The 13663-nt window shown below is 39.8% G+C and overlaps 1 protein-coding gene across 17 annotated transcripts in view; it reads left to right on the forward strand.

The window, feature by feature from the left end:
* SNAP91 (synaptosome associated protein 91) overlaps nucleotides 1-13007 on the forward strand; it is a 70596-nt gene extending 57589 nt beyond the window's left edge. For 13 of the 17 annotated variants that reach the window (XM_030039593.2, XM_030039634.2, XM_030039660.2 and 10 more), the window contains 8 exons: nucleotides 360-497; nucleotides 1774-1923; nucleotides 3294-3324; nucleotides 4552-4663; nucleotides 7694-7777; nucleotides 7848-7952; nucleotides 10199-10299; nucleotides 11563-11605. In XM_030039593.2, the coding sequence (XP_029895453.1) occupies nucleotides 360-497; nucleotides 1774-1923; nucleotides 3294-3324; nucleotides 4552-4663; nucleotides 7694-7777; nucleotides 7848-7952; nucleotides 10199-10291 (713 nt within the window). In that variant the 3' untranslated portion in view covers nucleotides 10292-10299; nucleotides 11563-11605. Of the gene's footprint in view, nucleotides 1-359; nucleotides 498-1773; nucleotides 1924-3293; nucleotides 3329-4551; nucleotides 4664-7693; nucleotides 7778-7847; nucleotides 7953-10198; nucleotides 10300-11562 lie in introns of those variants that run through there. The other 4 variants (XM_030039606.2, XM_041118311.1, XM_030039625.1 and 1 more) reach the window with 3 other exon arrangements.
* The last annotated feature ends 656 nt before the right edge of the window (nucleotides 13008-13663 follow it).

Below are 13663 nucleotides of genomic sequence, written 5' to 3' on the forward strand. Positions count from 1 at the left end.
AGTCCTCTCTTTCTCTTTTTTCTGAACTAATTTTCATTTGTTACATTCTGCCTGTGAGATTACTTATCTAGAACAATAGTGTGTAGTACTGGAAGAATTGTGTTCTCTACTCTGTTGGTCTGCCTCTGCAGAAATCTAAATAACAAACATTAAAGTTTTTATTGGTGACTCTCACAAAATCTTAAATTCCCTGGGTCATACCTGGCATAGCAAGGATGCTTGTGTAGTACTGAGTTACTTAAAATGGTCTAGTAAGTATTATCTCTGTCGTTCTGCCTTCTATAGATTGAGCTTTTGTTAAACACAGCCCAACAAGACTGACCCTAATGTCCACACCTCTCTTATGTGGCTTTTTCAAGGCTTTGGAGGTTCTTTTATTGCTCCCTCTCCATCACCATCCCCAGTCACTCCAGCTCAAACCAGCTTACTACAGCCTAACTTTGATGCAGCTTTTGGGACAACAGCTCCAACGACTGGCAGTTCATTTGATGCATCAGGTGAGCCACAGGGTTTCTTCCTGCGAATTTTCTAATGTGTTTTATGTGTTAGATGAGGTAATGACACCATATTTAGGCTCAGCACAAGCAATACCAGTGGTTTCCCTGTTCCTTCTCTACTGGAAGAACTCAGGGTGGTGTTTAGGCTAGTGTGCCCAAGAGCTCTCTGTACCCATTTTTTATTCTACCATGTCAGTAAAAAACAAACTAGTGTGAACATCATCCTTGCATGTGCTTGATTGCATGAATCAGGAATTACTCAAGGAAAACTCTGTCCTGTAAATCAAGTATATAGGGAAATCATCTTGCTGCTACTGCTGAAGCTGTTCATGAGCTTGCATGGCACCCGAAGGTACACAAAACGGAGACTGAGGTCGTGTTCTTTGCCTGACTATAAGCTTAAACTTTCACTGCTATCATTTTGTTTGCATCTCTTCCATTCTATATTTTCCATGCTGGGTCCTTGCTACAAACTTAAAATTGGTGAGTTCTGCAACTGTACAAGAAAAAAAGGTTGAAGTAGTACTGCTGCTTGGTTTATTGGTTGCTTGCCAGTGCACATGCTACCCCTTCCTGTTGACTTAACATTAGCATGTACCTCAAATCCAGATCAGAAGATAGAACGGTGGCATGAGATGTACCAGGCGGTTTGACTTCAAGGGATCTAAAAAATGAACTTCTGAGTTAGATGGCTGGACTAAGGAGGCTAGCTCTGTCAGTGTGGATGGTTCTGGTTCCTTCTGATCTCATAAGATGTTAGTAGGTTTTCCCAATTCCCTGCTGCTTGCAAGTGAATAGTAACATCTTGAGACTTTCAGTCCTGTTGCTGTAAGATGTCAAGGTATAAGACTGCCTTTGCCACAGTAATTCTGACTGGTGTTTGCTGCAAGATGTTCATTTTAAAAACCTTTGAATGAATATCTCCTGACAAATGTGTGTGCATCTGATATCTCTCTAAGGATGGGTGTAAGAAAAATAGTGCCATGTGGAAGTGGTGCCGTATCTATGTAGATTCAACTCTCCAATTAAAGTCCTTTTAGGCATGTCCTCTTGTATTAGTTCTCATTGGTATAGCTCTTTCAGGATTACTGTACATTCAGTGTCTAGTAAAATGACATGCATGCCCTTGTTGGCATTACTTTTAATGTCAAACAGTGTTTTGGTAAGACTTGTGACGTGGTTGTCTGTGCTATATTTGTTGGAGCAACAACAAAGTGGCAGGTAGTGTTCTTCTTACCACAACTGCTGTTCTAACCCACTTTCCTTTCACTTCCAGTGTTTGATGGCTTAGGTGATCTTCTTATGCCAACTATGGTTCCTTCTGGTCAGTCTATAGCACCTTCAGCCACAGCAACAGTCACTGCTTCAGCAGCAAGCAAAGGCCTGGGAAGTGATCTGGATTCATCTCTTGCAAACTTAGTAGGCAGTAAGTGACAAGTTTTGGTTTTAAGCGGTGTGGCATACAACTATGTTACTTTTCCATGGAGCCAAATACCTGTCTGTTTTAGCTTGCTTTAATGTCCTCCTGTTTCCCTGGGGAGATCGGGGAACCTATAGGCAGGAATAAGCCTGATGCAGATAGCTGGTAATCTGGGTTCATAACTTGTCCCTCTTTGTGCCCAGGATCTGAGTCAAATAACGGGATCTGTTTGGTAGGTATGATTTGTAATGTGTGAACATCCCAGGTACATCCAGGGGCACATCCATTAAGAGTCTGATACCTACCAAACAGATCCCATCTGTGTAATAACAGATGGAAAGGTGAAACCTGTCCAAAGCATCTGATAGCACCGTGGAATTTAAGCAGAAAAGCTGGTGGACACAGATAGCTGACTTCTTGGTTAATGAGAGGAGGAGTAACAGTGGGGTGAGGAGTGCACAACAGCCAAGAGCAGACCTTCTCTCAGACAGGGAACTTTCCAAAACATGTTCTTGAAATGCTAAATTAAAAAAATGTTCTCTTTCCTGTAGTAGGAAAAGGGCTAGAGCCTTTATAACTAGAGATCAGTAGCTGCAGCCCCCCAAAAAACCTAAGAGGCCCACCTAGGCTAAGGTGTAGTACTACTGAAGTTGTACTTTGGAGGATTGTATAAATGGACTACTTTGTTAGTATATGTAAACACACCACAGCAAAGGTATAACTGATCTTACGATGTATACTCTTAGGTGTGGGGTGCTTGAAGTCAGCAGGACTCTTAATCACTTGAAACCTCTTCTGCAAATCATTTGGTATATCCAAGTTTGGGGGAGAAAATCAAACTTAGCAATTTGTGACTTACAGGACCTGTACTGGTCACGTGAGAAGAGTATTCTTTAAAACTTAGCTTAAAACTTCTTCCAAAGAGTAATTAAGGAAACTACTTGGAGTTCCCGTGCTCCCATAGAGCAGATAAAACAGTGCAAAACTTCCAGATAACATTCAGATTTATGTGTATGTGAAAACCAGCTTTTTATTTCTGTATGTATAATGAGGAACAGAAACTAGTGTTGTCATTCATGGTGAATAGTTCGGTGCTCTTAAATAACTTAGCATTCTGTAGACCTAAATATATTGTTACTTTGGTTTGCTTATGCAGCAAAAATGGCTTCAAGTATGTGACATCTGCAGGTTCCTCAAAAGTTTATCTTGAAGAAGGGGTAGATGTGGCCAGTCCTCTGATGCTGTCTAAATGAAGACAGCCAAAACTTTATTACTCTGTATAGGCCTGTGTGCAATGAAATGTGAGCTGTTGGTTTGACATGCTTTAATTTACTAAACATGTGACTTTTTTTTTCCTTTTTTCTTATAATGTTCAGATCTTGGAATTTCTGGTACCACTTCAAAAAAGTAAGTTCAACTTTGTTTAAAAAAAAAAAAAAAAGTTTTCAACTGTGCTGTATAGTCTATATCTATTTCAGTGTTTATTAAGAATCAGTGAATTGGTTATGTGCCCCCTCTCCCCAAAAAATCAGTTCAGAAAAATTCTGGAAATAGTATTCTCTTCTATACAGGTTCACTGAATAATTAAGGTTAAATGTTCCTGATGTAGCTTTTAAACTTGCTGGCTTCAATATGAGTCTTAGAAATTTTTTTCTGTAAATTACTATCTTCATATTGGACAACTGATTTCCAAACAACTTAAAATGAACAGATAGTCCAGATAATAAATTGTATAGCTCCCCTCAGTAGTCTAGGCTAATGTGTAATAGTTTTGTTATCTTTTTACAGATGCTGGATGTGCTTATCATGTAGGCATTGGAATACTTGTAAAATAAAAAAGGAGTTCATCCCATGCAGTGAAAAGCTTCTTTTTGCAAGAAGAAATATTTACAGCATTGCATTTAGTTTTGAGTGTACCTTCTTAATCTAACTGATTGCTTACTTCTGTGCTGAGTCTTCCTCTGTATGCAAGACTAGTTTATGACGTGTGTACTTCAAACTGTTTTGTGCCTCTGTGGAGATGATAGGAGGGATATGTATAAACACATCATGAGGTTTATCCCCCAAACTTAGCTTCCTTCAATCTACTTCGTTCAAATGGTGTCTGTTATTCTGGATAGAGCAGCCTCTAACAAAACCTGGTTTTGCAACAGCCCTTTTATTCTACAAATTATTTGTTTCTCTTGTATCTATCAGGTTTTTTCAGAACTGAATGCTTTTCTCCTTCAGCTGTCTGAGCAAGATTTCCAGCAATGAAATGACCTTTCAAAGACTTCTAGCAGGCAGCTCTACTGCCTGGCCCCAGTAGAATAGGCAGTAGCAGTCCCTCTTCCTACTTTGCAAGGGTATATGCAATAATATGTTACCTTCAGTCAATACTAAGTAAAGCTTCTCTTTAATTTTCACCACAAAGACCATAATCATGTAACTGACTTCTGTGTAGAGTGTACTGGTGTCTACTGCTAACAACCCTTGAAACTGAGCAGCACTAGAAGTGTATCTTTCTGTTAATAACTTAAACTGCATACACCATAAACTAATGTAGCTGCAAGCCTAATGTTAATGTATACTGCAATTTGTTTCCATTTTCACTGTGAGGGTATGTAAATAATAGCTCTGTCTCTTCTTTGTTAGGGGAGACCTTCAGTGGAACGCTGGAGAGAAAAAGTTAACAGGAGGAGCCAACTGGCAGCCAAAAGTAGCACCTGCAACATGGTCAACTGGTGGTGTCCCAAGCGGTCCATTGGTAGGTGCTTAATCCATCGGTACCACTGGTATTGAAACCTCAATATTTTATGAGACTACTCAAGCCTACGTGTAGGCACTGCTCCTGTCTACTTCAGCTAAAGAGTTTGCTTCTGTATAAATGATATGATTGTTTCACATCACATTTTTAAGACCAGATTGACAGCTGGCATAAATAATTGAGTTCAGGTCAACGAAAATACACTAGCCTATGTATCAAGATGTTACTCTACATGTACACTTAATCCCTGTGGGCATTGCAAGTGTGTGGTTAGCTGTATAGGTCTTGCCAGCACCAGGTCCAGGTCAATTGCCCAAAAGACAATGATATTGATCCAAAGCTGAAGTACTGGAAGGAGAGAAAATAAATAGGTTTTTCTCAAGGTTTCCTGAATGGAGTAGATCAAAAGACTACACAGTATTCATACTGGTCAGGTGATTGATGTTAGATTAGAAGTGGGTGGCTCGTTTAGCAGAGTAAAGCAGTCTGTTGGAAAAGTTAAGATTGCCCTGTAAAATGTATCAGAAGGCACTAACTTTGAGAGAAGAGGGTTAAACTGAGCTAAAAATCTAAATTTGGCACAAAAGCAACTTGATCCTGAGTAAGCTACAAGAGTAATCTGAAGAGGGGGTCATACCTCATCTCATCAAAGTCACATAGGGCATAAAACAGCCTCCATTTGAAAAAAGTTGGGTTGGGAAGGGAAGGAAAGGACTGTCAAGGGGGAGCATGACCAGTTCAGTCCCCTTCTGCCACCGCCAGATGTTAATGTGACTCTAAGCATGTTCCAGCTTGTTCCTTAACCTTGTGGAAGATACCAGAATTCCCTGAACTTGATACTTCATTGAATGTATTAGTTGTAACATCAACTTTTTTTCTTAATAGAAAGGCTGGGCAATACTGTACAGTGTAAGTGAATTTTTTTTGATCTCTTACTCTACTTACTAAACTCAAAGTTACTAACAGCACTTCACCTGCACCTCAGTTATTACCACTAGCTTAAAACTAGCTAGAAGCTACGTAACATGGCTCTTCTTGGACTGTCTGTCCAGCAGGCAATTCTCAGGCAATGTGTTAAATATGGTAGCAGTGATTAACCACTTCTGTGCTACAAGCTTGAAAATAATGGCTTCAAACTGTCTTTGCTTTACTTGGATGTGAACTGTCTGACAACTTGTTACAGAAGTTAGAAATTTCAGGTACTACCTCAGCCTGATCTTGTAGTGGTTTTACCATGTGATAAGTAACTAGCCTTTCTGGAAAGCTGGGTGGTTTTGATAGCATTTCATGAAACATGGGTGCTATATATATTTCTTCAAAATCATGCACTTAGGTATTTTTTGAAACCAACGAAAAGCAGGTCAAGAAAAATAAACCTGGAAACCAAAATGAAGCTTTCTTTTACATCACTGCTGAACCACTTAAGTTTTGGTCACATCTTCCTTGTCACCTTTTACCTTCTGGATTAAAATCAGCAGAATCTCGAGTGACCCTAGTGCTTTGAGGCAAAAGCAGATTCAGTTTGTGCGGCCATTTTCTTGGCAACTGCCCAACTGGATTTTGAGCTACGATGTATTCCTGTGGCTGCAGTCGGATCACTGCATCTGATGTCATTAATCTGTGTCTTTCTGTTCCTTGTTTTCCATACCTGAGTGTCCAGATGTTGGTTTTAGTTTGGGGACAGCTGGCCTACTAGCGCAGTACAGCTTTTAATTGAAATGCTCCCCAGAAAACTTTCAGACTGGAAAACAGGTTCATAATTATTAGCTAGAAACTGTAGGGTGTTTGCTGTTTAATAAATCTGGAAGGTTATCTTGACTTGTCTTCAGTTTCCTAAGAAACTGGTATATTGTAGTCTGGAAGCAAGGATCAACCAAGAGCACTAAATGCAGCATTCACAGAAGTGGACTGTGCAGCGAGTAATTCCAACATATCTCCAGAGACGCGTTGTCCTTTGAACTGAAAGTGCGCTAGCTGCTCCCCAGGTGCGGTGGGATATAACTGAGTCAAGGTAGGCAGTAAGGATGTGGAGGCTCAGGCATGGCCCTGCAGCTTCTGTCATAGCTTGAGAAATTGTGCCAATATACTTAGGCCATATGATAGCAGTAATGAAATTCTTAAAAATCCTACTACCATTTTTAAATCCCTTCTTTGAATGCTTCCTGCCTCTCTTCGGAGTTGTTAATAATTTGGATTGTATATACTTCTGTGAAAAGAAGAGACCTGGATGCTTTCAAGGCCATAAGGAGACTCTGTGCATGGGAAGTTACAGACAAGGGAACCGAAAGGGATGATGCATAGGTTCTGCTAGATAAGTGGGGTGGCCTTGTTCAAAGATGCTGTTGTGCTGTATATCCAGTCAGACTACTAAAGTAACAGTTCTCTCTTGCTGGATCCTAGTGAAAGATCACTTTTTTCCCCTTGTGTTACTTGAATGAAAATTGTAACAAGTTAAGCATATGAATGAAAATCATAACAAGATAAACTAAACTCTCCTTAGTAAAGCATGTAATGGTTGTGACAGTGGCTTAAGTGTGTGAACTTATTTTTTAATTTAAATGAATCTCACTGCATAAAAATACTATTTTTGTTTAATTGGAAGCTAATTATAGCAGTTATTTCCCTTAGCTTTACAATCTGCTTAAGCTTTTAGTAAAATGCAGTGCTACAACAAGTGCTATAGTGTGTCGGCTGTCAATTATGAAATTGGGATGCTTTCTTACACTATGTAGAAGGAAAGTACGTATTTTCTTGGGCCTATTTTGAGTTGTGTTCAGTAAATGGACTCCATTCATGATGAGAATGGAGTCTGTCACCCTTGCTTTCTTATGAAGAAGCAAGCTGAGCATCAGCGTAAGGACTCATTCAACTCTCATTCTTTGAAGCATTGTGGTTTTGAGGTTAGGTCTGCTACCTAACAGTCCTACTGTTCAGAACAAATTTGAGAATGCTGGAGACTCTGTGCAGTTTCCAGATAGTTGTTGTTAAAGATTCTTGCAGTTCTTAATTTAAAAAAAAATTTTTTTTTAGACAGGAGCTGTGCCTCCAGCAAGTGCTGTTCCTGCCACAGGAGGTACTCCACCCGTCCCGCAGCCAGGAGCAGCATTTGGGATGGTGAGTCTCTTTTGTTACATTGCTCTCCTTTCTTCGCCCAGAACCCCACTCACACTGCGTTAATTTACAGCCCCCAGCAGGCACAGGCGTACCCATGATGCCCCAGCAGCCGGTTATGTACGGGCAGCCTATGATGAGGCCACCATTTGGAGCTGCCACTGGCCCTGGTGTACAGGTAAGGGTTACTGCTAGATGAATGCTTAATTGCTCTCCATCTCTCTAGAAAGTAGCTTGTGTGCATGCATTATCAGCTCAATTCCAGCCGTAGGTCTGTAAATGAGATTTCTTATAGTACCAGCCTGACTTGCAACAGATCACATGAACCACCTTAATTTTTTTCAGTTCCTTTGTATGAGACCAATGGAACAGGTTTGAAAAGTCTCCTACAGCTAACTACCAAGATCTGGTTTGGGGGGATATCTGAGTAAAGCTCAAAGTGGAGCTGATGGGCATTCCTATTCTGTTCAGAGCTTGTCAAAATTTACTAGAGCTGCACTCAGCATCTTCCCTCCCAGTCCACCAAGAGATTCCTCAGAAAACTGACCTTCTGCTTATGAACAAGCTGAGGTCTCCAGTTCTTGGATGACAGCTGTTTCTCAATAAATACAGCTTTATCTGTTTCAGGCTGGTAGCTTGCTGGGTTTCTTTTGGTGCAAAGCAATTGCATTCAAGTATGAATTACCATAGTGTATGTAACATTGGAGTGCTCAGGATCCACACTTTTCACAGCAACGCGCAATTTTAAATACTGTGGAGAGGTTTTTCTTCAAACTTACATTAAAGTGAAGGAATGCATATGAATAATCTTAATCTTCAGTCACTCTGTATTCTTTTGTAAGTGGGAGATACATGACACTGCTTCATTTTTCATGTTTTTAAACTATATTTACCTAGTCTAACTTTGTGACAATCACATATTTAGACATAAAGGGGACATAAGTTTGGCCACCTAAAACCAAAGCAAACCTATTCTTAATGCTATACTAATTAAAAATAACCAGGAAACATTGTGTCACAAGTTACTGGTTGCCAGGGTGACGAGTCCTCCTTTAATATGATGAAAAAAACCTAATGGAGTAATCATTGGTGAAGTACGTTGAGTGAATGGAGACATGCCATCCTTCCTGTTCAACCGGGTGGTATCAGCTGCTTCTCATAGCTTCCTAAGGATTCTTTTTAACTCGAAGCTAATAAGTTTGGAAGTGCAGCACTCTGTACCCACTCTGAAGCAAAGCTTTCAGTTCATAGCCCCAAGGTGATGCAACGTTAGCCGTAATACCTGTTCCAGGCTATTTTTTCAAAGTAGAATTTGATTTGTAGTAACGCTGAAAAGGAAAAGGCCCTTCCAGAAGAGAGGCAGGGAATGACTCAGCTGTAGTATTTTGCTGCTTTGTAAGTCAGAAGTCCATCTTGTCTTTCAGATAGGGTGGGAGATGGAAGTTGATGCTGCACCTCTAAAATCTGACTTGTAAACACTTGAAACCAAGCCACTTCCCTTTTTTGCAAATATTAAGCAATCAACCTGTAGCAAACCACAATTTTTAAGTAGGGAACCACATTCCCGTTGAAGTTTGTCTGGGTTTTCTGTGTAGAAATGGGAAGAACTTGGAAGTGCTCTAAGTGAGAAGGTAGGTTGTAGGTACTGGAGCCTTGCCTTTCATATATAGCTACTTGGTCTTACTTTTCCCCCACCTTAAACTGTCTCTGCACTTACATTATCAAGAATAATATTGTAGAAGACACAAACAATTTTTTCTCGCAGAAGGGTAGTCATCAAGGTGCCAGGGCTATAGATACCTCTAGTGCCCTGAGTAAGGTAGGGATGGGGAGGAGTAAGGACAGGATGGGAGAATCATTGGCTCCCTAGTGAGAAGAGTTGCATGGGACTTGAAAAACTGACATTTTCTGAGGAATAACTGATGATTTTTATACCTACCAGAGGAGGAACTGAGTATAATATAGTCATGTCTCCAGTACACATTGGACTCTTATTTACATTACCAGTGTTGAACAACTTGTACTTAAACGCCAGCTGCCGGGATTTTCAGACATACTCTGCAGCATGCACTCTGCTTATTCTGCACCTTGGTGTTTAACATCTAACAATTGCTTAACTTCTGTCTGGGTTGATGATCCTAACACCATTCTGTCTTACAGGAAGAGAGTGATTTGAAGCTACACTAATTAGAATATGCAGTATCTATAGCCTTATCCATTAAACCAGCCAAACATTGTTAACCCTGTAGTAAGGATGAAGTCTAAACAATGCTTGAGCAAAACGGCAACACGCTGAACTTGCAGAAAAAATGAGAACTTTGTGTGCTTGCAATGTGCTTGTGTGAGAACCAGCTATATCTACCTAATGCTTGTGTATCCTTGTCTGCTTTGTTTTTTTCTGCCTTCCTGGCTGGCGTCTGTTAGCTTTCTCCAAGCCCAACTCCTGCTACTCAGAGTCCCAAGAAACCTCCAACAAAGGACCCATTAGCGGATCTTAACATCAAGGATTTCTTGTAAACGATAAGGTATTCTGTGACTGCCTGCCTAAGCATGTTATGCTGTGATATGTCTGGCACACAGATGTTGATTAGGCTGGTAGATTGACTATGACTGATAAAATTGTAGCTGCAGAGATACGTAGAAACATGCACTGATAATGTGGCGGTTTAAACAGAAAACCGAATTCTCTGCCCACACTCTTAATTTTAGCCTGAAAGCTTGACTTTTTTGCCAAAGGTGACTGCCAGGAAAAGTTATCTTCGATCTATAGCTTCCATTTTTGCTTTGTTTTAATTGAACCCAAGAGTAGTTCTTTTTTTTTTCCTGAAGTTAATACTGAAACAAATAGAATCATAACAGGGTACAAATACTGGGGGCAAAACGGTGCTGAAGAGGCTTGTTCCAGTCTTGTGGGTGTGGAAACAGATTTGGTATCATAGGTGTGGAGAGATCAAAAGAGGAAAAACATACGTATCCTGATCATCAAGGGAAGGTTGTTTGCATCTCTTAACTGGTGCCAGCTAAGCTTCTCCCCCACCATACAATTTCTCAAGGCACTGTTTTTCTGAATGCTAAGGCATGAGGTCCTGAGTAGTGCAATGTAGAACAAGAGTAGGGAGGAACAGAGGAGTAAATAAAAAGAAAAAGTGGAGGAGAGGCAAAAAAACAGTACTGCAGAATGGAAGGAAAAAAAGGCAAAAACATTACTGCAGGGGTTTTGGAGAAGGATGTGAAGAGGGCCAAGTGGAAACATCAGATTGAATTGAACACTTAAGACAATTAAAAAATAATAATGCAGAAGTAAGGTAGGCATTTTATAATTAAGACTAGAATAATTTGCCAAGTGAGGAGGGGACAATCATTACATATCTTCTAAAGCATTCTTCGTAAGTTCCTTTTCTTTCTTCCTATAGCTTAATTCTAAGACTTGTTCTAAGCCCCCCCTGCACTGGTGTTAGCAGCAGTGGATGGGATCAGGCTGCTCTTAGTGGGCACCACCCAGTCCCACTTCCCCCTCCTCCAAATTCCAGCCCTGGGGAGGTGTACCTGGCGCCTGGTGGAGATGGCCGGGAGTGGAGATGCACCTTCATTGCCAGGACTCGCTGCTTTCAACGTGGGTTTATAGTAGTCAGATTCATACCAGTCTGTGGGAAGACTGCTGCTTTGTTAAAAACTGGTAACAGCTGCTTTGAGGTGTGAAGTGATGAGCAGATTTGGTGCTCTTCCTAGAATGTGCTTTATCTAACTCATTATTCTGGTTTTCATCTAATACTTTTCTATATTCACAGCTGCAGTTTTTCTGACTGGATGATAAAAACGTGAGTTTGGAGTCTACAAACGGATGCTCAGAGTTTCAAAGTGAGCCACCAGTACCAAACCCAGCGCTTACTCAGACTTTCTCTTCCTCCTGAAACGTGTAGCACAGCTGTGAAAGTGAACATTAGGAATGTGTACTACCTTAGCTGTTATCCCTACTCTCTCGAAATTTGTGTACTTGGGTTATTTGTGTTTTACAATTTAAACAATGGATGTATGTTTCTGATGCCTTCTAGTGCTTTTCTGAACCTATCCCACGGGGACAGATTATGCAGCTGTTGTTTGGTGAGCCATTTGGAGCGATGTCTGTGGTTTTTGAAGGTTTCAATGTATATAACTTTTTGAGGACACCTACAATTTCCCTAGGACTCAATTTCTCCTTTATCTGTTACGAAACATAGTGTGATAATACCAGATAGTAAGGAAAATACTTATGAAATTGTGTGGAATACTTTTTTTTTTTCCCAGTCACAGGAATCTCAATTGTCGTGAAAAAATGTTTTATTTTTGTGGCACTGTATATGTTAAGATAATTTAAAGTAATATAAAGGTAAACTTCCATAACAAGTACCTTTTTGATGATTTACCAAGAATGAAAAATCATATCTGAAAGAATACCGTATTTATTGCTCTTTTTATTTTAAAATCTATTTTAATTATTTAAGTTTCTGCATTTAAAATTGGCATATTTATCAGTTCTTGCGAAATGCACTGAAAATAAGTAAAGGGTCAGTTTCTCTCCATGTAGTTGGAAAAAGCAACCATAGTTGTACTGGCATTAAGGGATTTCAAATACGAGAGCACTCTTTGGTATATCTGTAGTCAAAACATTACAAGTGATGTTACTCATCTCTGTTCAGTTCTTACGTACATCTCTTAATTTAGTGCTTACCTGTGTACGCCTTAGGCTAGTGTTTTCTCCATTGCCCCGAATGCGCTGTGAGTAGCTTTTGTACTATTGGTGATTAGATTTAATTCTGATCCAGAGATCCATGCCCTTTACTGTACATACTGTGTTTCTTTAATTTTTATTTGTTCTCATACTGTTTCTGCTGATGGCTTGGCGTAAGATCTTGACTCTTCAATGAGGTCACTGTTGATCAGTGTTACAAGTGGCTTGGCAGTTCTCTGTAAAAGCATATCGGGTTGGAAAGATATTCACCTAAAGTCTTTCAAATGAACTATTTAATCAATGTATGGTACCATTAAAAGTGGTTGTATCTGAATTTGCTGTGGGGATAACATACACTGTAATGGGAAAGTTCTATAAAAAGCTAATTTCAAAATGGCTCTTCTTTGTATTTCAGTTTAAAAAAAAAAAAAAACCAAAACAAAACAAAACAAAAAAAAAACCCAAACAAAAAACCCCAGTGCATGTGTGCCCTCTGAGATGCAATAAACACCTTGATCAAAGTAAGTATCTTGTTGCCAGTTTCATGATCATTGGGATGTTGAGCACAATAATACACTTTGAGAGGGGAAAAATGTGTATAGGTCCTGACACTGATTGCTGAGTCTGCTGTACATGGTAATGACTTTTGCTGATCTTTAAGCAGTATAGGAGAGATCCATACAAAGCCAGACTGAGCACAAAGCCACAAGTAAAGTGGGGAGAGGGAGAGGAGAATTGTCTAGTTTGACCTATAACACCTCAGGAGGCTTCATTAAAGCTCTTCATCTCTTTAAACTAGAATAATATTGGAACTGCGAAAGTTTATAATACTGGTCCTGATTTCTTTCCTATGAGGTATCATTCAACAGCTTATTGAGAGCTAGCACAGCTATGATGCTACAGGAATTGCTTGTGCTATGGTTTGTCTTATGGCAGGTTGAAAGGAGGAGAAAACGTTTCATACAGTTTAGTATATTAAAGTCTTTCTGGTATGAGGTGACTAACTAGAGATCTCCTTGATTTTGTAACAAAATGAAGCGATGAAGCAGTACTTAATGTCAAGGGCTGCTTCGAAACACTTTATAAACAACAAACACTGAAACAACTCTATCACGCTCTGGTAAGGTTTGAATCGAATTGGATTTCAAAGACATTTCCAATTGTGCAACCAGTAGGGGAAT

Source organism: Aquila chrysaetos, chromosome 2 (assembly GCF_900496995.4).
Source record: "Aquila chrysaetos chrysaetos chromosome 2, bAquChr1.4, whole genome shotgun sequence".
NCBI classification, from domain to species: Eukaryota; Metazoa; Chordata; class Aves; order Accipitriformes; family Accipitridae; genus Aquila; species Aquila chrysaetos.